Source organism: Rhinoraja longicauda, chromosome 41 (assembly GCF_053455715.1).
Source record: "Rhinoraja longicauda isolate Sanriku21f chromosome 41, sRhiLon1.1, whole genome shotgun sequence".
Taxonomy (NCBI): Eukaryota; Metazoa; Chordata; class Chondrichthyes; order Rajiformes; family Arhynchobatidae; genus Rhinoraja; species Rhinoraja longicauda.
In genome coordinates this window covers 14,405,510-14,432,521 of record NC_135993.1, presented here as the reverse complement: position 1 = coordinate 14,432,521, position 27,012 = coordinate 14,405,510, and the positions used below count along the sequence as shown (strand labels likewise).

Below are 27,012 nucleotides of genomic sequence, written 5' to 3'. Positions count from 1 at the left end.
CTATCACTATCTCAATTGTCTTTCTGACATTGGGGGACACATTGGTGTCCTGACACCAGGTAATGTTCTCATTCTCCTTCCTGTATCCCGTCTCATTATTATTTGATATCTAGCCCACTACGGTGGTATCGTCTGCGAATTTGTAAATTGAGTTGGATTTGCACTTGCCTGCACAGTCCTGGGTGTACAAGGAGTAAAGAACGGGGCTGACAGTGCATTATTGCAGAGCACCAGTGTTGTGGATTATCATAGAGGATGATTTGTTACGTAACCTGACTGATTGTGGGCTGTTAGTCAGGAACTGTTTCCTGGGGACTGAGATACACCATGATATGTGTCAGTAAGAACTGCAGATACTGGTTTAAATCGAGGGTAGACACAAAATGCTGGAGTAACTCAGCGGGACAGGTATCACGTGTGCACCGTGATATCTCCCACTGACCTCCAGTGTCCCTCACTGTCTACAGTCAGTGTCCCTGGGGACTGAGATACACTGGGATACCTCCCATTGACCATCAAGAATGGGAGCACATTTACCCTGACGTCACACCCTCGCCCGTATAAAGTATTCCCACATGTGTGTTGTTTTATTCACAAGTAACTGCTTCCAATCTACTTTGGCTGGTCTGCCTTATGTTGTGGACACCTGCCTTCCTCTAGTTTACAATCTGAATTTATGGACATCGATGCAACCTCGAAACAGAATTATGATCACAATCCCCAAACTGTTCCCCACTGACTCTCCCACTATTGCCCAGACTCCCTTCTCAGAGGGAGGATACTAGCATGGAGAGAAGGGTAGCTCGATGCAAGAAGGCAAAGAGTGGCAATAAATAGGGCTAGCAGTCTTCCGCAAGGGTCAGAGCTAAATGATTTGGCTGAGGGAATTGAAGGCTTTGTAGCCAAGTTTGCAGTTGAAATGAAAATAGGTGGAGGGGCAGGTGGTGTAGAGAATGCAATGATTCTGCAGAAGGACTTGTCATGTTGGGAGAGTGGGCTGAGAAGTGGCAAATGGAGTGCAGATTAGCAAAGTGAGGAGTCATGTATTTGGTAGTAGGAATAAAGAGGTAGATTATGTTCCACATGGGGAGAGAATTCAGAAATCGGAGACGCAAAGTGACTTGGGAGTGCTGGTGCAGGATTCCCAAAAATGCAATTTGTAAGTCGAATTGGTGGTAAGGAAGGTGAATGCAATGCGAGCATTTATTTTGAGAGGGCTAGATTACAAAAACAGGGATGTAATGTTAAGGCTCTTTTAAGGCTCTGGTCAGGCCACGTTTGGAGTATAGTGAGTTGTTTTGGGCCCTGTATCTGAGGAAGGATGTGTTGGCATTGGAGAAGGTCCAGAGGAGGTTTGTGAGAATGATCCCAGGAATGACTGGGTTAACATATGATGAGCATTTGAAGGCACTGGGCCTATAATCGCTGTAGTTTAGAAGGATGAAATGGGACCTCATTGAAACTTACTGAAACGTGAAAGGCCTGGATAAAACGAATGTGGAGAAGATCTTTTCATGAGTTGGAGAGTCTGGGACCAGAGGCCACAGCCTCAGAATAAAAGGACATACATTTATAAAGGAGATGAGGAGGAATTTCTCTGGTGAATCTGTGGAATACAATGCCACAGACGGCTGTGGAGGCCGTCAATGGATAATGGAGATTGACAGATTCTTGATAAATAGGTGTGTCAGGTATTATGGGGAGAATGCAGGAGAATGGGGTTGAGAAGGAAAGATAGATTAGGAGTGATTGAATGGCAAAGTAGATTTGATGGGCTGTTTGGCCTAATTCTGCACCTAGAACATCTGGACTTCCTATGATTAAGTCCAGTACAGCTCCATATTCCCGACTCTGATCGAGGGTCCCAGCCTGAAATGTCTCCTATCCAATTCTGCCACAGTTGCTGCCTGACCCACTGAGTTACTCCAGCATTTGTGTTTTGCTGAACATTCCTGCATCTGCCATTACTCGTGTGTCCAACCCCATATCTGGTAGATTTATCTACGCATTGGCTCAAGGGCGGCACGGTAGCGCAGCGGTAGAGTTGCTGCTTTACAGCGAATGCAGCGCCGGAGACTCAGGTTCGATCCTGACTACGGGTGCTGCACTGTAAGGAGTTTGTACGTTCTCCCCGTGACCTGCGTGGGTTTTCTCCGAGATCTTCAGTTTCCTCCCACACTCCAAAGACGTACAGGTATGTAGGTTAATTGACTGGGTAAATGTAAAAAATTGTCCCTAGTGGGTGTAGGATAGTGTTAATGTAGGGGGATCACTGGACGGCACGGACTTGGAGGGCCGAAAAGGCCTGTTTCCGGTTGCATATATGTGATATGTGATGTGATAACCTCTCCTGAGCGCACTGTACAAATTTCACCCAAACAAAGCTCCTCATACGAAGTCACTCCAGGTCAATATTGTGGACGTTAAATCCCCCACTACTGTAACCTGTTGCACTTACAGCTTCCTGTGATGAGCTGACCATTTGCCTCTGAATATCAGGGTGGGGGAACTATACGACACTCCATCAATGTGTCTGCCTCACGTTAACCCACATGTTCTCGTGTGTCGATCATTCTGGTGCCTCGTCCCTCCTCACATTGTATCTTCCTCAGCTCAACCCTCTCCTGGTTTACAATCTGAAACCCTGTGAGCTGGAATGTTCCACACCACCCTGACATTGATTGAACCCAGTTGCAGTCATGGACACCCCTCACTCACCCACGTACCTATCTGTGGCCTCAGTACGTTGCCTTCATTCCCCAGGCATTAAATTACCAGCAGTCGACACTGGCCATAAACAAAACCTTGTTACCTCCACCCACCACACGTGTGTCCCTGCCTTCCAGCTCGTTCCCTGAACCCTTGCCTCCCACATCCTCCCCATTGAGCCCCTGTCACTTCCCTCAGTGCTGCCTCTCTGCCCCGACCCTTGTGCCTCACTGGTGGCTACGGGCTCTGCTTCACCATTCAATCGAGGCAACGAGGACGTTTCACTTTTCAATGTGAGTCCGCATTGTGTAACAGATCTGTGTGCGCTTGTATGTGTGTGTGCGTGCGTGTGTGTCTGTATGTGTATGTGCATGTGCGTGCATGTGGGTGTGCTTTTGCAAGCGTGTGTGTGTGTGTGTGTGCGTGCATGCATGTGTGCATGAGTGTGTGTGTCTATGTGTGTCATAGAGTGATACTTTGTGGAAACAGGCCCTTCGGCCCAACTTGCCCACGCCGGCCAACAATGACCCAGCTTCACTTCGCAAACTGGGACAGGGGCTTAACTTTCCCTGTCCTAATATAGACTGGGGAAATCATAGCGTGAATGGTTTAGATGGGGTGCAATTCTGCAAAAGCGTTCACAGGAGCTTCCTGAAGCAGTATGTGGAGGCTCCCATGCATGAGAGGGCAACGCTGGATCTAGTATTGGGAAATTGAGATGGTCAAGATAATGGAGGAACCTTTTGGGACTAGTGACCACAGTTCGATTAAGACAGTATTGGATAGGGACGGAGAGGGTCCGCATGTTGAATTGTTCAACTGGGGTAAGGCCAACTTCAGAAACGATTTACGATTTACGATTTACGAGGATGTTGCCAGGACTAGAGGGTGTGAGCTACAGGGAGAGGTTGAGTAGGCTGGGTCCCTATTCCATGGAGTGCAGGAGGATGAAGGGAGATCTAAGAGAGGTATACAAAATCATGAGAGGAATAGATCGGGTAGATGCACAGAGACTTTTCCCTGGAATAGGGGAATCGAGGACCAGAAGATATTGGTTTATGGTGAAAGGGAAAAGATTCAATAGGAATCCGAGGGGTAACATTTTCACACAAAGGGTGGTGGGTGTATGGAACAAGCTGCCAGAGGAGGTAGTGGAGGCTGGGACTATCCCATCATTGAAGAAACAGTTGGACAGGTACATGGATAGGACATGTTTGGAGGGATATGAACAAAGCGCAGGCAAGTGGGACTAGTGAAGCTGGGACATTGTTGGGCGGTGTGGGTGAGTTGGGCCAAAGGGTCTGTTTCCACACTGTATCACTCTATGACTCTATGACTAGTCGGGAATACGGAGCTGTACTGGACTTGATCTTAGGAAGACCATCAGTTCTCGGCGCAGAATTAGGCTATTAGTCCATCAAATCTACTTTGCCATTCAATCACGGCTAATCTATCTTTCCTAATCCTAACCCCATTCTCATGCTTTCTCCCCATAATACCTGACACACCTATTCATCAAGAATCTGTCTGTCTCCATTATCCATTGATGACCCCCACAGCCGTCTGTGGCATTGTATTCCACAGATTCACCAGAGAGATTCCTCCTCATCTCCTTTCTAAATGACGTCCATTTATTCTGAGGCTCTGGCCTCTGGTCCTAGACTCTCCAACTCATGAAAACATCTTTTCTACATTCATTCTATCCAGGCCTTTCACTTTAGATCCAGCGTTGCCCTTTCACGTGTGGCTCTCCACATACTGCTTAAGAAAACTCTCCTAAACACTTTTGAGGAATTGCACCCCATCTTGACCCTTCACGCTATGATTTTCCCAGTCTCTATTGGGAAAGTTAAAATCCTCGACTACAAAAACTTTATTTTACCTGCAGCAGTCTGCAATCTCCCGGCACATTTGTTCTTCTATTTCCCGTTGACTATTCGGGGGTCTGTAGTTCACCCCCAACAAGGTGACCATCCCTTAGTTGTGCCTCAGCTCCACCCATAAGGCCTCACAGGATGAACCGTCCATAATGTCACCTCTGAACACAGCCGCGACATCCTCCTTAACCAACAATGCAAACCCCCTCCTCTTTTTCCCTCACCCCTGCCTCTCCTGAAGCTCCTGTACCCCGGAACATTGAGCTGCCAGTCCTGCCCGTCCCTTAACCAGGTTTCAGTCGTGGCTCCAACGTCCCAGTCACTCGTACCTATCCATGCCCTAAGCTCATCTGCCTTGCCCGTCAGGCCCCTTGCATTAAAATACATGCAGTTTAAACCAACCCTCCTTCCTCGCTCTCTGCCTTTCACCTGCCTATTCTGTCCACTAACCTTTCCCACACCACCCTCCGTACCAACTTCTAGCGTCTCACGTGCCTCTGTCCTGCTCGAGATCCCACCCCCTGCCAATCCAGTTTAAACCCTCCCGTGTAGCATTAGCGAACCTTACACATGTGTGTGCATTTGTGTGCCTGCTTGTATCTGTATCTCTGTGTGTGTCCGCATGTGTGTGTGTGTGCATGTGTGTTCTGTGTGTTTCCGTATGTTTGTGTGCACGTGTGTGTGCATGAGTGTGTGTTTGCGTGCGTGCATATGTGTGTGTGTGTGCGCATATGTTTGTGCGTGTGCATGTATGTGTGTCTGCATGAGCGTGTGTGTTTCTGTGTGTGTGTGCTTGTGGGTGTGTGTGAGTATGCGTGTGCGTCCATGCGTGTATGTCTGTGTGTTTTTGTGCATGTGCTTGTCTGTGTATGTGTGTGTGTGTGCACATGTGTTTGTGTGTGTCTGGATGTATGTGTGTTTCTGTGTGTGTGTCTATGCGTGTGCGTGTCTGTATCTGTGTGTGTGTGTGCGTGTGCTTGTCTGTTTGTGTGTCTGTGTGTGCATATGTGTGCGTGTGTATCTGCACACGTGTGTGTGTGTGCATGTGCGTGTGTCTGGATGTATGTGTGTCTGTGTGTGTGCATGTATGTTTCTATGTGTGTGTGTGTGTGTGCGTATATGTTTCTGCGTAGGTGTGTGTGTGCATGTGTGTGTGCGTGTGTGTGTGGGTGCGTGCGTGTGTGTGTGCGTGTTTGTTTCTGTGTGTGTGTGTGCGTGTGTGTCTGTGTGTGTGTGTGTGTGTGTGCGTGTGTGTCTGTGTGTGTGTGTGTGTGTGTGTGCGTGTGTGTCTGTGTGTGTGTGTGTGTGTGTGCGTGTGTGTCTGCGTGTGTGTCTGTGTGTGTGTCTGTGTGTGTGTGTGTGGGTGTGAGTGGGAGGGTGCAGTGAGCATTTGCAGTGAGCAGCTGCTTCAGGTGGGGAACAAGAGGCTGGGGACATGAGCTGAACTTGACATTAACACGGTACATCAATCTGTCCCTCAGCCACAGACTCCACACTGGGTGACCCGTGTGTGATCCACACCGTCCTGGATCAGCCCTGGAGGAGCACGGGTTGTTCCGGCACTGGGTGCATCAGTGGGATATGGATGGGTGATGGAAATCTCGCAGTGGGATGGTACAGATTTAACAGGTAACGTGAGTTGATCATTGCTGGGAAATTGGGCACTGATGGAGAATGTAAACGGGGGAACGAGGGGGTGTGAAGGGGAGATGTAGGGAGATGGGAATCATCAGTTGGTGCAATGGGACGGGGCATCAATACTGAGAATGGGGAGATCCCACATTGTGGAGAGAGACCGGGAAAGACGGGAGCGGAGGGAAAACTACATTGGATTCTGGGGAATGATGAACGGGACCGGGTGGGTGAGAATGGCCCTGATTCAGGGTCTTTCTCTGGGTGAACAAACTCCCTCAGTTCAGGGGCTGACTCTCTGATTGTTGTTTCAGTTCCGGTGGATGGAAGATTCCGGAGACTGCCGTTCCAGAGGATCACTGCTCCGGGCAGTACCCAGGCTGGCTAGCCGGTAGGGTCAGAGTTTACAACAGATGGTCTCAGTTATTGTGGGGGAGGGTCAGACTGACGACCCAGATCTCTCCAGAGGGCCCCTCACACAGACACGGACCCCAACCTCCCAGAGCGGGTCCCCCACAGTCACACAGACCACGCTCCGGCCCTGGATCCTCACAGAGTGCGGTGGGGAAGCTCCAGCTTCCTGGAGTTTCGTGGCAGTGGGGCTACGGATCCCACCCGCCCGCTGTCCCCGCTCCAGATCAGCAGTTTCAGTGGAGGAGCCGCTCCCAGGGAGCTGGGCCCGTCTCAGGACACACACAGTTCAGCAACGAGGCGGAGAAATTAAATACACACAACATTTAGCACAAATGTGCTCATGCTGTTTGATTGAAGCGTTTGTGATGTGTCCTGGTTAAAATTATTGTAACCAACCTAGTGACATTTCCCATCAGGCTGATCTAAATACTATATAATTAGTCATTGGTCACACGGCCCAGAAACGGGCCCTTCGGCCCATTCCGACCATGATGTCCCATCTGAGCTACTGATTCGGCCCGTGTCCGCTCATCACCAGCTGTCAGCACCCATGGGGGGGGGGGCTTGTGTTTCCAGTCCAGACCCCAGCACCCCAGGGTGTCAGCACCAGGAGCCGGTGTCAGGGAGCAGGGGCTGTTGTGGGGGGTGTGGGGGGTGTGGGTGAGGGCAGCAGTTCACCACTGACTGAGGCAGGTCAGACCCGACCGTGGCTTGTGATCACTGCCTTACACTGGCTCCACATTCACATTCCCCACCGCACTGTGACCGGGTACATTTTACAATGTTTATAATCCTCATTCCAGGTCCCCATCCCAGCGTGGGAGACGGGGAGGTGACCAGGACAGTCTGTTTCACCAAGGGCAGTTCCATCTGCAACAGGAACTGGGGGATCAGGGTGAAGAACTGCACCGGTTACTTTGTGTATCAGCTGTGGCCGTCACCCCCCATCAGCGCTGTGTATTGTACAGGTAGGTCCCCGTTCCACAGTCACACGGGCGGTTGGGGTTGTGGAGATATTCTGGGATGTCCCGAGTCACCAACACACACAGTGGGCTGATTGTTCAGGTCAACTGTCCCCTCTCCCCCTCCCCCTGCCCCTAGACCTGTCCCCTCCCCTCCCACCCTGGTCCCAGCTTCATCCCCTCCCATCTTTGCCTCGGCACGGCTCCTCCACCCCCTCCCCCCACCCACCTCGCTCCTGGCTCAGACCCCTGCACTTCCACCCTGGCCCCAGCATAGTTCCCACTCCCTGGCCCCACACAGTCCCCTCCAAGCCCTCCCCCCTCACTCTGCAAGACCCTCACTCATGGACCTATCTCTCCCCTCCCCCCTCGCTCCAGCATCGCAACTTCCCTTCTCTCTCCCATGCTCCGTTGGGACTTCCCCATTCATCTTGCGGGGTTCACAGTATGTGATGGGGAAGTGCGAGTGAAGGGAGTCCGTGTCACTGTTAGGGCTGAGCAGAGACAATGTGGGCTGTGGAAGGAATTTCACGTTTCACAGTCCCTTGAGTACGTTGATGAAACATCCAGAGGAACAGGTGAGGAAACCAGTGGCTGGGGTGTGGGGGGATCTTCAGAAATCATTTAGTACGTTCCTGCACAAGAGGCTGGTGAACAAGGTCAGAGCACATGGAATTGTTCACACACTGACATGGATTGGGAATTGGCTTCAGGACAGAGAGCAAGAGGTGGGAATAAGCAGATCATTCTCAGGTTGGCAACAGTGACGTGTGGGTACAAGAGGGCTCAGTGCTTGGGCCTTGGTGATTCACAGTCGATATCAATAACTTGGCTGGGGCGATCATCTGTGGACTGAGATACAGCATGATATCTCCCACTGACCAGCAGTGTCCCTCACTGTCCACGGTCAGTTCCCTGGGAACTAAGATAAACTGTGATATCTCCCACCGACCACACAGTGTCCCTTTAGTCTTGCAGCTGTCTACAATGTCCCAGTACATTTGTTCTTCTAATTCCCATTGACTATTTGAGGGCCTGTCGTACACTGCCAAAAAGGTGATCATCCCCTTTTCAGTTCTCAGCTCCACACGTTTACCACCACCTCCATTTTCCCTGCCCCCAGCACCAACTCCTCAGCCACACATTCATCTGCCCTATCCTCCTGTTCGTACCTTCACTAGCATGTGGCACCAGTGGCAATCCAGGCATTACTACCTGGAGGTCATAGAGTCCTACAGCACAGAAAGAGGCCCTTCGGCCCATCGTGTCCGTGCCGCCCGTTACCAAACACAGTGTAATTTTAATCCCATTTTCCCGCATTTGGACCGTAGCCCTGAATGTTGTAGCATTTCAAGTGCCCATCCAAATGCCTCTTAAACGTTGTGAGTGTTCCCGCCTCCACCACCACCCCAGGCAGTGAGTTCCAGACTCCAACCACCCTTTGGGTGAAAAAGTTCTTTCTCACATCCCCCCGAAACCTCCCTCCCCTTACCCTGTATCTATGTCCCCTCGTTGTTGAACCTTCCACCAGTGGAAGAAGTTCCCCGCCATCTACCTTATCTATGCCCCTCATAATCTTGTACACCTCAATCATGTCCCCTCTCAGCCTTCTCTGCTCCAGGGAAAACAACCCCAGTCTGCTCAGTCTCTCCTCATAGCCGAGGCCCTTCATCCCTGGCAGCATCCTGGTGAATCTCCTCTGCACCCTCTCCAAAGTTATCACATCCTTTCTATAATGTGGTGACTAGAACTATACACAATACTCCAGCTGTGGCCTCACCAGTGTTCTGTACAGTTCCATCATTACCCCCCTACTTTTATATTCGATGCCCCGGCTAATGAAGGCCAGTAACCCATATGCATTTTTGACCACCCTGTCCACCTGTCCTGCTGCCTTCAAGGACTTGTGTACGTGTACTCCAAGGTCCCTCTGTACCCCTGTCTTCCCTAGGGTCCTTCCATTCATGGTGTACTCCCTCTCCAAGTTATTCCTGCCAAAGTGCATCACCTCGCACTTTTCAGGATTAAATTCCATCTGCCACTGCTCCGCCCATCTGACCATCTCATCTATATCTTCCTGCAGCTTGCAGACCCCTTCCTCGCTATTCACCACCCCCCCCCCCCCCCCCTAACTTTGTGTCATCTGCAAACTTGCTGATCATGCCCTGTACGTTGACATCCAGATCATTAATGTAGATTACAAACAGTAAGGGACCCAACACCGATCCCTGCGGCACCCCACTGGACACCGGCCTCCAGTCACAGAAGCAACCTTCTACCATCACCCTCTGCCTTCTGTCACTAAGCCAGTATTTTATCCATTTTGCCAAGGTGCCCTGGATCCCATGGGCTCTTACCTTCTTGACTAGTCTCCTGTGTGGGACCTTGTCAAAAGCCTTACTGAAATCCATGTATACCACATCCACTGCACTACCCCCATCTACCTCCTTGATCACCCCTTCAAAAAATTCAATCAAGTTAGTCAGACACGACCTTCCATTAACAAAGCCATGTTGACTATCCTTAATTAACCCTCGATCCTCCAAGTGAAGACTGATTCTGTCCCTCAGAATCTTTTCTAGCAGCTTCCCCACCACCGATGTCAGACTCACCGGCCTGTAGTTCCCAGGTTTATTCCTACTGCCCTTTTTAAATAATGGCACCACATTAGCTATCCTCCAGTCCTCCGGTACATCCCCTGTTGCAAGAGAGGCTCTGAAAATTTGTGCCAGAGCCCCCGCAATCTCCTCCCTTGCCTCTCTCAGCATCCTGGGATACATCTCGTCAGGGCCCGGAGACTTATCCACTTTTAAGCCTGCCAGAGCCTCCAGCACTGCCTCCTTGTCAATAGCAATATGCTCAAGAACATCACAACACTCCTGCTCCATTTCTAAGTCCGCATCGCCCTCCTCCCTCGTAAAACCAGTTGCAAAAAAATCATTTAAAACATCTCCTACATCCTCTGGCTCCACACACAGCTTTCCACTATGGTCCCTGATGGGCCCCACTCTTTCCCTCATTATCCTCTTACCCTTGATATACTTATAGAACACTTTGGGATTTTCTTTTATTTTGCCCGCTAGTGCTATCTCATGGCCCCTTTTTGCTCTCCTAATTTATTTTTTAAGAACCGCCCTACACCTTCTGTATTCCTCTAATGATGCCTGTGCCTTAAGTTCTTTAAGCCTTCCAAAAGCCCCCCTTTTTTTTCGAATCAATCCTACTATATCGTTCGACATCCAAGGTTCTTTGGACTTGTTTGTCCCACCCTTAAACTTTAGGGGAACATGCTTCCTCTGTACTTTTTCAATTATTCCTTTGAATGACTCCCACTGTTCTGATGCGGTCCTCCCCACGAGAAGCTGCATTAACCTTTCAGGTCCTGCATTAACCTTTTGCCTAATTCCCTGTCTTCAGTCCACAGGACCTCATTCATTTTCCAACTCTGTCATTTGTGCCAACGTACACAACGACGTCTGGCTGCTCCCCCTCCCCCTTGAGAATGCTCTGCAGCCGCTCGAAGACATCCTGGACCCTGGGGCCAGGGAGACAGCACACCATCCTGGAGCCTCATTTGCTGCCCCACAATCTCCTGGCTGTTTCCCGAACTAACGATTCCCCAATCACTATCACTCTACCTGACTGTGACCTTCCCCATTGTGCCTCAGAGCCGGGCTTGATTCCACACACCTGACTACTGCTGCCCTCCCTGGCCGGTCATCCCCCGAACAGGATCCAAAGGGACAAAGCTGTTGTCGAGGGGAATGGCCGCAGGAGATCCCTGCACTTTCTCACGACTCCCTTTGCTGGTGATCACCCATCTACTTTCTGCCCCTACCCGAGGCGTGACCACCTCACTGTGACCCCTACCTGTGGCACCCTGGGTGTCCTGATGATGTGTCCGGATGATGCTGATGTCATCCAGCTGCTGCTCCAGTTCCCTTACGCAGTCTGTAAGGAGCAGCAGCTGGACACACCTCCCACACCTCCTCAGCAACACTGAAGGTTTCCCTGACTTCCCACATCCTGCAGGAGGCGCACTAACTGCCCAACCTGCCATCCTTACTGCCCTGGACCACAGAGAGTGTATATTAGAACAATAACCACAAACCAGACCTTATCCCGCTGTCACCCTGTACGTCGAAGCCTCTCAAGCCAAAGCATCGCACTCACCCTCCCCACGGCAATGTGTTACGTGCCATCCAGTCAGCAGAAAGTCCATTCATTATTACATCCAAGCCGTCCACTATGTACTAATACGGGATAAAGAGAATAATGTTTCGTGCAAGATAAATTCCAGTGAAGTCCAATTATAGAAGAGGTGGGACTGCATCGTTGATTTTGCTGGTGGCCTGGCCAAGGCAACATCAAGTGTAGATGGAGTCAATGGAAGGGATGCTGGTTTGAGTAAAGGTCTGGGCTGTGTCCACAATTCTCTGCAATGTCTTGCAGTCTTAGATAGAACTGTTCCCAAACCATGCTGTGATGTATCTGCATAAAATGCTTTCTGCGGTACATCTGTAGAAGTTGGTGAGAGGTGCTGGGGACTTCCTTAACCTTCTCTGGAGGTGGAGGTGTTGATGTGCTTTCTTGGCCATTGCATTGATATGACTGCTCCAGGACAAGTTGCTGGAGATATTTACTGCACGGAATTTGAATCTTTCAACCATCTCTACTTCTGGGCTGTCAATGTTTACGGGGTATGTGTACCGCTTTGTGTAATAAGCTCATGAGTTTGAGGAGCAGAATTAGGCCATTTGGCCCATCAGGTCTACTACGCCATACTATCATGCCTGATCTATCTTTCCCTCTCTACCTATTCTCCTGCCTCCTCCCCATAACTCGTGACACCCTGGTGACACCCTTACCAATCAAGTCTCTGTCAATCTATGCCTTAAAAACACCTCATGACTTGGCCTCCACAGCTGTCTGTGGCAAGAATTCTACAGATCACCACATGCAGGACCTGCATTTTGAAAGGAGATGAGGGGGAATTTCTTTACTCAAAAGAGTATTTATTCTGAGGCACTGGCCTCTGGTTCTAGGCTCTCCCACAAATGGAAACATCCTCTCCATATTCACTATCCAGGCCTTTCACTTCTCGGTAAGTTTCAATGAGTTCCCCCCACTTCCTTCTAAAGTCCAGTGAGTCGAGGCCCAGTGCCACCAAACGCTCATCATATGTTAACTCATTCATTCCTGGGATCATTCTTGTAAACCTCCTCTGGACCTTCTCCAGGGGCAACTCCTGCTTCATCAGATATAGGGCCCAAAACAACTCACAATACTGCAAATGCAGTCTGACAGGTGCGTTATAAAGCCTCAGCATTACATCCGTATTTCTATATTCTAGTCCTCAAAATAAATGCGAGCATTGCATTTGCCGTCCTTACTACGGATTACTTGCAATTTAACTTTTTGGGAATCCTGCACCAGCTCTCCCAAGTCCCTTTGCACCTTCAAGCTCTGAATTCTTTCCTCATTTAGAAAATAGGCTACGCCTTTTCTCCTACTACCAAAACGCATGACTCCACACTTTACCGTGCTGTATTAACATAGAAACATAGAAAATAGGTGCAGGAGTAGGCCATTCGGCCCTTCGAGCCTGCACCGCCATTCAATATGATCATGGCTGATCATCCAGCTCAGTAACCTGTACCTGCCTTCTCTCCATACCCCCTGATCCCTTTAGCCACAAGGGGTACATCTAACTCCCTCTTAAATATAGCCAATGAACTGGCCTCAACTACCTTCTGTGGCAGAGAATTCCACAGACTCACCACTCCCTGTGTGAAGAAATGTTTTCTCATCACGGTCCTAAAAGACTTCCCCTTTATCCTTAAGTTGTGACCCCTGGTTCTGGACTTCCCCAACATCGGGAACAATCTTCCCGCATCTAGCCTCTCCAACCCCTTAAGAATTTTATATGTTTCAATAAGATCCCCCCTCAGTCTTCTAAATTCCAGCGAGTACAAGCCTAGTCTATCCAGTCTTTCTTCATATGAAAGTCCTGCCATCCCAGGGATCAATCTGGTGAACCTTCTCTGTACTCCCTCTAAGGCTAGAATGTCTTTCCTCAGATTAGGAGACCAAAACTGTACACAATACTCCAGGTGCGGTCTCACCAAGGCCCTGTACAACTGCAGCAGAACCTCCCTGCTCCTATACTCAAATCCTCTTGCTATGAATGCTAACAGACCATTCGCTTTCTTCACTGCCTGCTGCACCTGCATGCTTGCTTTCAATGACTGGTGCACCATGACACCCAGGTCACGTTGCATCTCCCCTTTTCCTAATTGGCCACCATTCAGGTAATACTCTGCTTTCCCGTTCTTGCCGCCAAAGTGGATAACCTCACATTTATCCACATTATATTCCATCTATCACTTCCCTGCCCACTCTCCCAACCTGTCCTTCTGCAGGGTCCTTGCTTTCTCTACACTATTTACATCATGGAATTAAAAGTAACACTAGCAAATTTGCAGGTGACACAAAGCTGGGTGGCAGTGTGAACAGTGAAGAGGATGCTAGGAGGTTGCAGGGTGAGTTGGACAGGTTGAGTTAGTGGGCAGATGCATGGCAGATGCAGTGCAATGTAGTACTGTAAATGTGAGGTTATCCACTTTGGCGGCAAGAACAAGGAGGCAGATGATTACCTCAATGGTGTCAGATTAGGGAAAAGGGAAGTGCAATGAGACCTGGGTGTCCTTGTTCTCGAGTCACTGAAAGTAAATAAGCAGGTACAGCAGGTAGTGAAGAAAGCTACTGGCTTTTTGGCCTTCATAACGAGAGGATTTGAGTATAAGCGTAAAGTGGTCCTTCTACATTTGTACAGAGCCCTGGTGAGACCACATCTGGAGTATTGTGCACAGTTTTGGTCTAATTTGAGGAAGGACATCCTTGCCATTGAGGGAGTGCAGCGTAGGTTGACAAAGTTAATTCCCGGGATGGCAAGACTGTCATATGAGGAAAGATTGGAAAGACTGGGCTTATTCTTCTTCTTAGGCCCCCTCGGTCATGGCTGACCATGGGTGATGCATTCTAGTTGGCTGCTTACTCCACACCTCGGCTAGAGCAGCGTCGCTTGTGGCTGAAGAGACCAATGCGGGAGTGACAGTCTCTGTCGCAAAGGTCACATTTGTGTGTGGTCTCTGGTCTGTTGAAGTTGCTGCTCTCCTTTCTGCGTGCCCGCTTGTCTGCCGCTGCGTTCATCAGTTTCTCTTCCCCCATTTTGAGATGTTGGTTCAGGGTACCTCTCCACCTCGTGCGGTCAGCTGCAAGGTTCTCCCAGGACTCCACATCGATGTCGAGCGCCTTCAAATCTCTCTCGCAGGCATCCTTGTAACGTAGCTGGTGGCGGCCAATGGTTCTCCTCCCAGATGTCAGCTTTCAATAGAGGATGTCTGTTGTAATACGGCCATCCTCCATGCGGTGGACATGACCCAGCCACCACAGCCTGCTCTGCCTGAGTAGAGTGGACATACTCGGAAGGCCAGCGCCAGACAGAATCTCGGCATTAGACACTTTGTCTTGCCAGGAAATAGCCAGGATACGGCAGATGCTTCTAAGGTGGAAGGTGTTGAGTCTTCTCTCCAGTCTGGCATATGTAGTCCATGACTCACTGCCGTACAGCAGCGTGCTGTTGACACAGGCGTTGTAGACTGCTATCTTTGTCTTCACTGTCAACTTTGGGTTGGTCCATACTCGAGATGTGAGGTGAGCAAGAGTTGTAGCTGCCTTCCCGATCCTCTTGTCAATCTCTGTGTCCAAGGAGAGGTTGTCGGTGATGGTGGAGCCGAGGTACGTGAACCGATGGACGGCATCGAGTTCGTAGTGGTCGATGGTGATGACAGGCGGTGCCTCTGTATCCTGTCCCAGGACGTTCGTCTTCTTCAGGCAGATGGTCAGCCCGAAGGCCTTGCAAGCCCGATAGAAGTGGTCTATCAAAGACTGTTGTTCCTGCTGGGTGTGGGACACAACTGCTGCGTCATCGGCGAACAACATGTCTCTGATGAGAGCTTCACGTACTTTTGTCTTGTCTCGGAGGCGGGTGAGGTTGAAGAGGCTGCCGTCTGATCTAGTACGCAGGTAGATCCCCTCTGTTGTGGTGCAGAGGGCATGTTTCAGGAGCAGAGCTAAGAAAATCCCAAAGAGTGCGGGAGCGAGGATGCAGCCTTGTTTGACGCCACTACGGATGTCGAAGGGCTCCGAGAAGCTGCCATTGAACTGCACTGTCCCCTTCTTGTTGCTGTGGAAGGATTCTATCATGCTCTGCAGTTTTGGTGGGCAGCTGATCTTTGGGAGAGCTTTGAATAGGCCATCACTGCTGACGAAGTTGAACGCCTTGGTGAGGTCAATGAAAGCAATATACAGGGGCATCCGCTGTTCTCTGCACTTCTCCTGGAGCTGGCGAAAACTGAGCATTTTTTCAATGGAATTTAGAAGTATGACAGGGGATCTTGTAGAAACATATAAAATTATAAAAGGACTGCACAAGCTGGATGCAGGAAAAATGTTCCCAATGTTGGGTGAGTCCTCAACCAGGGGCCACTGTCTAAGAATAAAGGGGAGGCCATTTAAAACTGAGATGAGAAAAAACTTTTTCACCCAGAGAGTTGTGAATTTGTGGAATTCTCTGCCACAGAGGGCAGTGGAGGCCAATTCATTGGGTGAATTTAAAAGAGAGTTAGATGGAGTTCTTGGGTTGGCTAAATAATGGGATATGGGGGGAAGGCAGGCATGGGTTACTGATTGTGGATGATCAGCCATGAATGGCGGTGCTGGCTCGAAGGGCCAAATGGGCTCCTCCTGCACCTATTTTCTATGTATACTACCTACCGTCCCACCGATCTTCATATCAGCTGCAAAGTTGGCCACAGAGCCTTCAATGCATCCTAGAGTCTATCACTATCTCAATTGTCTTTTTGACATTGGGGGACAGATTGTTGTCCTGACACCAGGTAATGTTCTCATTCTCCTTCCTGTATTCCGTCTCATTATTATTTGATATCTAGCCCATGGTATCGTCTGCGAATTTGTAAATTGAGTTGGATTTGCACTTGCCTGCACAGTCCTGGGTGTACAAGGAGTAAAGAAGGGGGCTGACAGTGCATTATTGCAGAGCACCAGTGTTACGGATTATCATAGAGGATGATTTGTTACGTAACCTCACTGATTGTGGGCTGTTAGTCAGGAACTGTTTCCTGGGGACTGAGATACACCATGATATGTGTCAGTAAGAACTGCAGATACTGGTTTAAATCGAGGGTAGACACAAAATGCTGGAGTAACTCAGCGGGACAGGTATCACGTGTGCACCGTGATATCTCCCACTGACCTCCAGTGTCCCTCACTGTCAACAGTCAGTGTCCCTGGGGACTGAGATACACTGGGATACCTCCCATTGACCATCTAGAATGGGAGCACATTTACCCTGAAGTCACACCCTCGCCCGTATAAAGGATTCCCACATGTGTGTTGTTTTATTCACAAGTAACTGCTTCCAATCTACTTTGGCTGGTCTGCCTTCTGTTGTGGAAACCTGCCTTCCTCTAGTTTACAATCTGAATTTATGGTGATCGATATAATCTCGAAACAGAATTATGATCACAATCCCCAAACTGTTCCCCACTGACTCTCCCACTATTGCCCAGACTCGCTTCTCAGAGGGAGGATACTAGCATGGAGAGAAGGGTCGCTCGATGCGAGAAGGCAAAGAGTGGCAATAAATAGGGCTAGCAGTCTTCCGCAAGGGTCAGAGCTAAATGATTTGGCTGAGGGAATTGAAGGCTTTGTGGCCAAGTTTGACTGAACCCAGTTGCAGTCATGGACACCCCTCACTCACCCACGTACCTATCTGTGGCCTCAGTACATTGCCTTCATTCCCCAGGCATTAAATTACCAGCAGTCGACACTGGCCATAAACAAAACCTTGTTACCTCCACCCACCACATGTGTGTCCCTGCCTTCCAGCTCGTTCCCTGAACCCTTGCCTCCCACATCCTCCCCCTTGAGCCCCTGTCACTTCCCTCGGTGCTGCCTCTCTGCCCCGACCCCTGGTCCTCACTGGTGGCTGCGGGCTCTGCTTCACCATTCAATCGAGGCAACGAGGACGTTTCACTTTTCAATGTGAGTCCGTATTGTGTAACAGATCTGTGTGCGTGTGTGTGTGTGTACGTGTGTGTGTGTTGGTGTGTGGGTGTGTGGGTGTGTGTGCCTGTGTGTGTGTGCATGTGTGTGGGTGTGTGTGTGGGTGTATGTTTGTGGGTGCATGTGTTTGCCTGTGGGTGTGTGGGTGGGTGTGTCTGTGTGCGTGTGTGCAATGTGTGTGTCTGTATGTATATGTGTGGGTGTGTGTGTGACTGTGTGTCTGTATGTGTTTATGTGTGTGTTTGTGTGCATGTGTGTGAGTGCATGTCTGTGTGTGTGTCTGCGTGTACGTGCATGCGTGTGTGAGTGCCTGTGTGTCTGTGTGCATGTGCTTGCATGTCTGTATCTGTATGTGTGCGTGCATGCGTGTGTTTGTGTGCGTGTATATGTGTGTGTGCTTGCATGCGTTTGTGTGTGTGTGTGTGTGTGTCTCTACGTGTGTCATTGAGTGTCACAGTGTGTCATAGAGTGACACAGTGTGGAAACAGCCCTTCGGCCCAACTCACCCACACCGGCCAACAATGACCCGGCTTCACTCCCCAAACTTTAACTTTCCCAATATAGACTGGGAAAAGCATAGCGTGAAGGGTTTAGATGGGGTGCAAATCCACAAAGTGTTCAGGAGAGTTTTCTCAAGCAGTATGTGGAGGCCCCCACATGTGAGAGGGCAATGCTGGATCTAGTATTGGGAAATTGGGAAGGGCAAGTTAATGAAGTGTGTGTGGAGAAGCCTTTTGGGACCAGTGACCACAGTTCGATTAGGTTTAAGACAGTTATGGATATGGACAGAGATGGTCCACGTGTTAAAATGCTCAACTGGGGTAAGGCCAACTTTGAGGGGATGAGAGAAGGTCTCGTTCAAGTTTTCTGGAGCAGGTTATTAGAGGGGAAAGGAACATCGGCCATGTGGGATGTTTTTAAACGTGTGCTGAAGAAAGCTCAGGATGTGAACGTCCCCATTAGAGTGAAAGGCAAAACGAAGTCACCAACACACACAGTGGGCTGAGTGTTCACAAACCCCCCTCACCCCAACACACACCCCCCCCCCCCCAACAGAGACCACCCCCCCAACACAGACCCCCCACCCCAACACAGACCCCCCTCCCCAACACAGACCCCCCACCCCAACACAGACCCCCCACCCCAACACAGACCCCCCCCCACCCCAACACAGACCCCCCACCCCAACACCCCCCCCCCACCCCAACACAGACCCCCCACCCCAACACAGACCCCACACCCCAACACAGACCCCCCCTCCCCAACACAGAACCCCCACCCCAACACAGACCCCCCCCAACACAGACCCCCCCAACACAGACCCCCCCTCCCCAACACAGACCCCCCCCAACACAGACCCCCCCTCCCCAACACAGACCCCCCCCCCAACACAGACCCCCCCACCCCAACACAGACCCCCCACCCCAACACAGACCCCCCACCCCAACAGACCCCCCACCCCAACACAGACCCCCCCCAACACAGACCCCCCCTCCCCAACACAGACCCCCCCACCCCAACACAGACCCCCCACCCCAACACAGACCCCCCACCCCAACACAGACCCCCCCACCCCAACACAGACCCCCCACCCCAACACAGACCCCCCCCAACACAGACCCCCCCCCAACACAGACCCCCCACCCCAACACAGACCCCCCCACCCCAACACAGACCCCCCCCCCCAACACAGACCCCCCCCAACACAGACCCCCCCCCCAACACAGACCCCCCCCAACACAGACCCCCCACCCCAACACAGACCCCCCACCCCAACACAGACCCCCCCACCCCAACACAGACCCCCCACCCCAACACAGACCCCCCCCAACACAGACCCCCCCCCCAACACAGACCCCCCCCAACACAGACCCCCCCCCAACACAGACCCCCCCACCCCAACACAGACCCCCCACCCCAACACAGACCCCCCCACCCCAACACAGACCCCCCCCAACACAGACCCCCCCTCCCCAACACAGACCCCCCCTCCCCAACACAGACCCCCCCTCCCCAACACAGACCCCCCCCAACACAGACCCCCCCAACACAGACCCCCCCTCCCCAACACAGACCCCCCCTCCCCAACACAGACCCCCCCTCCCCAACACAGACCCCCCCTCCCCAACACAGACCCCCCCAACACAGACCCCCCCTCCCCAACACAGACCCCCCCCAACACAGACCCCCCCTCCCCAACACAGACCCCCCCTCCCCAACACAGACCCCCCCCAACACAGACCCCCCCTCCCCAACACAGACCCCCCCTCCCCAACACAGACCCCCCCTCCCCAACACAGACCCCCCCCAACACAGACCCCCCCTCCCCAACACAGACCCCCCCCAACACAGACCCCCCCTCCCCAACACAGACCCCCCCAACACAGACCCCCCCCAACACAGACCCCCCTCCCCAACACAGACCCCCCCCCAACACAGATCCCCCCAACACAGACCCCCCCCCAACACAGACCCCCCCTCCCCAACACAGACCCCCCCACCCCAACACAGACCCCCCCAACACAGACCCCCCCAACACAGACCCCCCCTCCCCAACACAGACCCCCCCACCCCAACACAGACCCCCCCAACACAGACCCCCCCTCCCCAACACAGACCCCCCCCCAACACAGACCCCCCCACCCCAACACAGACCCCCCTCAGCCCAACACACACCCCCCACCCCAACACACATCCCCCCACCCCCAACATACACCCCCCCTCACCCCAACACAGACACCCCCTCCCCCAACATACCCCCCCTCCCCAACACACAGCCCCCCTCAGCCAAAACACACACCCCTCAGCCCAACACACCCCCCCCCTCCCCAACACACAGCCCCCCTCAGCCAACACACACCCCCTCACCCCAACACAGAACCCCCTCACCCAAACACACACCCCCTCACCCCAACACAGAACCCCCTCACCCAAACACACATCCCCTCACCCCAACACAGAACCCCTTCACCCCAACACACACCCCCTCACCCCAACACACACCCCTCTCACCCCAACACACACCCCCCTCACCCCAACACACACCCCTCCGCCCCAACACACACACCTCACCCCGACACAGCCCACCCCTCACCCCGACACAGTCCTCCTTCACCCCAACATGGTTCCCCCTCCCCCCAACACGGTCCCCCCTCCCCCCAACACCGTCCCCCCTCACCACAAAACGGTCGACCCCTCACCCCGACACGACCCTTTCAATCTTTTATCGGAAGGAACTGGTGGAGTTACTCAGCAGGACAGGCAGCATCAGTGGATAGAAGGAATGGGTGATGTTTCCGTTACCCGGCCAGGTTGAAGAAGTGTCTTGACCCAAAAGGTCACCCATTCCTTCTATCCAGAGATGCTGCCGGTCCCGCTGAGTTACTCCAGCATTTTGCATTTTTTCCATCAGCTGTTCCCAACCTGTATTGATACTCACCACATCCTGTTCCCCACTTTCCCATGAAACGTACAATGGAGAAACAATGAACGAGTGATGCTGGCTCACACCAAAGAACAGAAATGATATAAAATTACAAGAGGCATAGAGCAGACAGTCAGAACCTTTCTCACAGGTATGAACATTGAATTCTCCAATTTTAGGTGCCCTGGAACAAACCCCCACACTCTCCCTTTCTCCTTTCTTCTTCCTCCCATGTGCCCCACTTGGACTTGCACCTATTTCTCCCGTCCCACACCCCTCCTCTGGCTCCACAAGTTGTAACTCTACAGGATACTCTGGGAAGCGAGGGAAGAAACTACAGGATCATCGTTAGACTTGGGTGCAGTGCCAATGATGGAGGATGACTTCTGTTGTACCTCTATTTAAGAAGAACTGCAAGGAAAAGCCTGGGAACTGTAGACCAGAGGGGTGAATATCTCTGAGAGAGTTATTGGACAGGATTCTGAGGGATAAGAAGGTCAGTTTGCAGAGGATCCAGGGAGAAATATCTGACTGGATACAGATCTTATTTGATGGAACGAAACAGCGGATGGTGGTGGAAGTTTGTTTATATGGACTGGAAGCTTGTGACACATTGGTATATATAGGGAGGAACTGCAGATGCTGGTTTACACCAAAGACAGGCACAGAAAGCTGGAGTAACTCAGCGGGACAGGCAGCATCTGTGGAGAAAATGAATACATTACATTTCTGGTCAAGACTCTTCTTTAAAATGAGAGTCAGGTGAAGGGGAAAGTGAGATATAGATGTTACTCTGGAGAAATACATGGAAGGTATGCAAAAAGCACACAATCAATGAAATGTCCTTGTAGGTGAGGCAGAGGTTCACTTGCACCTCCACCAACCTCATCTACTGTATCCGCTGTTGCAGGTGTGGGCTCGTGTGTACCGGCGAGACCAAGTGCAGGCTCGGCGATCATTTCGCTGAACACCTCCGCTCAGTCCGCCTTGGCCTACATGATCTCCCAGTTGCCAAACTCTTTAACTCCCCCTACCATTCCCACATTGAACTTTCAGTTCAGTTCAGTTTAATTTATTGTCACGTTTACTGAGGTACAGTGAAAAGCTTTTGTTGCTCACTACACAGTCAGCTGAAAGACAATACATGATTACAATCGAGCCATTTACAGTGAATAGACACATGATGAGGGAATATCGTTTAGTGCAAGGTAAAGCCAGCAAAGTCCGATCAAGTAATGTCCAAGGGTCACCAAAGAGGTAGATAGTTTTGCACTGCTCTCTGGTTGTGGTAGGATGATTCAGTTGCCTGTTAACAGCTGGGAAGAAACTGCCCGTTAATCTAGAGGTGTGCGTTTTCACACTTCCACACCTTTTGTCTGATGGGAGAGGGGAGAAGAGGGAATGTCCAGGGTGTTACTTGTACATGATTATGCTGCTGGCCTTGCCGAGGCAGCATGAAGTATAAATGGAGTCAATGGAAAGGAGGTTGGTTTGTGTGATGGTCTGGGCTGTGTCCACAATTCACTGCAATTTCTTGCAGTCTTGGATGGAGCTGTTCCCAAACCAAGCTGTGATGCACCCTGATTTCTGTCCTCGACCTCCTCCATTGTCAGATTGAGGCCAAATGTAAGTTGGAGGAACAGCTTCTCATATTTCGCCAGGGCAGCTTACAGCTCTGCGGTATGAAAATGTCTCCAAGTAACCCTTGTATCCCCTCTCCATCTGTCCCTCCCACACTCTAATCATCGTACTAGTTTTACTGTTGTCCAATTGAGTTCCTCTGTTTACTCGTTGTCACCCATCCCATCAACAATGGTTTGCCATTGTGTGCCCGACATTTCCATGATTATTATTGCTTTTTGCTTATCTTCCATTCATTTCTCCCAAGTACCTGAATGCATATTTCTCCTTTCCTTTTCCTTTTCTGCAGAGTTGCTGCCTGTCCCGCTGAGTGACTCCATCTTTCTGTGTGTGACTCAGGGATTGATGTTGGGCCCATTGCTAATTGTGGTTCAGATCAAAGGGTTTGATGAGAAGGTATAAGATGTTTAGTAAGTTTTCAGATGATACTAAAGTAGATGGTATCATAGATAGTGAGGATGGTTATCAAAAACCCCTCTCTCCCCTCCCTCCCTCCCTCCCTCTCTCCCCCTCAAATGGAGAGTATTGAGTGCCGACTGGAATGAAGGGGTGAGGAGCAGAGGGAGAGGGGAGCAGAGCAGAGTGACGCAGGGACGTGTCCCAATGTGTGAGGTGTGTGGGGTGCAGAAACTGGGAGGCAGTAACGGTCACTCCACTGTGGAGTAGATGTACTGGGGGTGTCAGGGTACAGGGTGCAGGAGAGGGCTGGACCCTTGTGGTCACCAGAGACAAGTGTCGGACGTGCACTTCCCCCCGCTCCCATCCCACACAGCTGCTGGATCACTTCCACACGACACCCACTCTCTGTCCACACTTTATTACAGATCCAGCCTCTGTCCCAACTGAGGAACCCAGGAAACAACATCCCAACCCCAGGAAACAACATCCCAACCCCAGGAAACAACATCCGAACCCCAGGAAACACCCCAACCCCAGGAAACACCCAAACCCCGGAGGATTTGTCCACCGTCCGAGAATCAGATACAACCTCAGGTATGGATGTGGGGATCATTGGATCAGGTTCATCCCCCAAACCTCCAAGGCAGAGAGTGGGGGGAGGAGGCGGTTGGAGTGCGGGAAGGGGGGAGGGGATGTTGGAAGGAGGTGGAAAGGAGGGTTAGTGAGTGAGGGAAGGGGGTGTCAGGAGTGGGGGGTAGGAGGGGGTTGGAGTGGCGGGAGGGGGTGGGGGGTCGGTAGTGGGGGGAAGGGATCATGAGTGGGGGGAGGGGGAGGGAGTGTGGGGAGTGAGGGAGGGGAGATGGGGAGGAGTGGGGGGTGGGAGGAGGGCGCGTGGGGATGGAGAGGGGAAGTTGGAATTTGTGAGTGGGGGAGAGTATCATGAGTGGAGGGAGGGGCAGGGGGTTGTGAGGAGGGGTGGGGGGTTGAGGGAAAGGGGGCGGGGGGTTGTGGGGAGGGGGCGGGGGGGTTGAGGGAAGGGGCGGGGGTTTGTGGGGAGGGGGCAAGGGGGTTTTGGGGAGGGGGGTTGTGGGAAGTGGCGGGGGGTTGTGGGGAGGGGGGTTGTGGGGAGGGGGGTTGTGGGGAGGGGGTGGGGGGTTGTGGTGAGGGGGCAAGAGGGTTGTGGGAGGGGGGTTGTGGGGAGGGGCAGGGGGTTGTGGGGAGGGGGGTTGTGGGGAGGGGTGGGGGGTTGTGGGGAGGGGCGGGGGGTTGTGGGGAGGGGGGTTGTGGGGAGGGGGGTTGTGGGGAGGGGTGGGGGTTGTGGGGAGGGGCGGGGGGTTGTGGGGAGGGGGGGTTGTGGGGAGGGGTGGGGAGTTGTGTGGAGGGGCGGGGGGTTGTGGGGAGGGGTGGGGGGTTGTATGGAGGGGCGGGGGGTTGTGGGGGGAGCGGGTGGTTGTGGGGAGGGGCGGGGGGTTGTGGGGAGGGGCGGGGGTTGTGGGGAGGGGGCGGGGGGTTGTGGGGAGGGGTGGGGGGTTGTGGGAAGGGGGGTTGTGGGAGAGGGGCGGGGGGTTGTGGGAAGGGGGGTTGGGGAGGGGCGGGGGTTGTGGGAAGGGGCGGGGGTTGTGGGGAGAGGGGCGGGGGGTTGTGGGGCGGGGGGTTGTGGGGAGAGGGGCGGGGGGTTGTGGAAAGGGGGCGGGGGGTTGTGGGGAGAGGGGCGGGGGGTTGTGGGAGAGGGGCGGGGGGTTGTGGGGAGGGCGGGGGGTTGTGGGAAGGGGCGGGGGGTTTCTGGGGGGGTTATGGGGAGGGGCGGGGGTAGTGGGGAGGGGCGGGGGTAGTGGGGAGGGGCGGGGGGTTGTGGGGAGGGGCGGGGGGTAGTGGGGAGGGGCGGGGGGTTTGGGGAGGGGCGGGGGTTTTTTGGGGGGGGTTTGTGGGGAGGGGCGGGGGGTAGTGGGGTGGGGGATGGGGGTTGTGGGAAGGGGGCGGGGGGGTTGTGGGGAGAGGGGCGGGGGGTTGTGGGGAGTGGCGGGGGGTTGTGGGAAGGGGCGGGGGGTTGTGGGAAGGGGGGCGGGGGTTGTGGGGAGGGGCGGGGGGTTGTGGGGAGGGGCGGGGGGTTTCTGGGGGGGTGGTGGGGGAGAGGGCGGACGGCATGGATATGTACAGAGTAAGCGGGACCTTGGTGTGATGAGGGAGGGCTGCACGGAGGCTGTGCGATTGCAGATTGAACAGTTTCAGAACGGTTGGCCCTCAGAAGGATGAGAGGAGATCTTATCGAAAACGTATAAGATTATTAAGGGGTTGGACACGTTAGGGGCAGGAAACATGTTCCCAATGTTGGGGGAGTCCAGAACAAGGGCCACAGTTTAAGAATAAGGGGTAGGCCATTTAGAACTGAGAAGAGGAAAAACTTTTTCAGTCAGGGAGTTGTGAATCTGTGGAATTCTCTGCCTCAGATGGCAGTGGAGGCCAATTCTCTGAATGCATTCAAGAGAGCTAGATAGAGCTCTTAAGGATAGCGGAGTCAGGGGGTATGGGGAGAAGGCAGGAACGGGGTACTGATTGAGAATGATCAGCCATAGTCACATTGAATGGCGGTTCTGGCTCAAAGGGCCGAATGGCCTCCTCCTGCACCTATTGTCTATTGTCCCCGACCTCAGGATCAGTGATCCAGCAGGGACCCGAGTGTGGAGTGAGATCCTGACTCACCCTGAGGCAACAGATCCAATCATCACTGCCCTGTGGGGCCCAGTCTACACACACAGCATCACTGCCCTGTGGGGCCCAGTCTACACACACAGCATCACTGCCCTGTGGGGCCCAGTCTACACACACAGCATCACTGCCCTGTGGGGCCCAGTCTACACACACAGCATCACTGCCCTGTGGGGCCCAGTCTACACACACAGCATCATTGGCCTGTGGGGCCCAGTCTACACACACATCATCATCATCATATATATACAGCCGGAAACAGGCCTTTTCGGCCCTCCAAGTCCGTGCCGTCCAGCGATCCCCGTACATTAACACTATCCTACACCCACTAGGGACAATTTTTACATTTACCCAGCCAATTAACCTACATACCTGTACGTCTTTGGAGTAGCATCACTGCCCTGTGGGGCCCAGTCTACACACACAGCATCATTGGCCTGTGGGGCCCAGTCTACACACACAGCATCACTGCCCTGTGGGGCCCAGTCTACACACACCGCTGCCCACAGCAGAACTGCAGCAGAGAGGATGGCAATGGTCACTTGGTTTTAACTCTGCTGCCAGTGGACATGGGCACAGTGAGCAAGGGGAATGACAGTCCTGACTCAAACACACAAATGTGGGTCGTAAAGAACATCAGGCTGCTGGTGCGGGAGCAATATGTGCCTCAGGATTTGCCTCTGAGTATCCCTAGTCTGGACATTTCCGGCTGACCCCTGGGGGCGGTGTGCTGAGGGGGAGGTGGTACAGCTCTGCCCGCTCCATCTTCACACAGAATCACAGGGAACTGGGACCACCACTGTCCTCGTTTCAGGACCAGGACCTTTCTTAGTCCCAACACGATACGTCACCTACCATGTCCTCCAGAGATGCTGCCTGACTCATTGAGTTCCTCCAGCAGTTTGTGCCTTTTTTTGGTAAACCGGCATCAGCAGTTCCTTGCGTCTACTTTTTTGTGTTTCAGTTGGAGGATCTGGAAAAGCTCCGGGAACCGCTGACTCAGCATCCTCCTGCAGGAAACTTAACGATCAGTCTGGTGATGAAGGTGAGACGTTGCAACATTCCCTCTGTCCACAGAAGTTAAACTCCTCCCTCAGTC

At 52.5% G+C, this 27,012-nt stretch overlaps 1 protein-coding gene across 1 annotated transcript; it reads left to right on the top strand.

Moving 5' to 3' along the window:
• The first annotated feature begins 6,139 nt into the window (after positions 1-6,139).
• Positions 6,140-26,962, top strand: LOC144611699 (pancreatic secretory granule membrane major glycoprotein GP2-like). Its single transcript, XM_078430930.1, has 5 exons — positions 6,140-6,215; positions 6,533-6,609; positions 7,436-7,600; positions 23,633-23,801; positions 26,878-26,962. The coding sequence occupies exons 1-5, from the start codon at positions 6,172-6,174 to the stop codon at positions 26,909-26,911; spliced, it is 489 nt and encodes a 162-aa protein (XP_078287056.1). The 5' UTR covers positions 6,140-6,171; the 3' UTR covers positions 26,912-26,962.
• Positions 26,963-27,012: the final 50 nt, after the last annotated feature.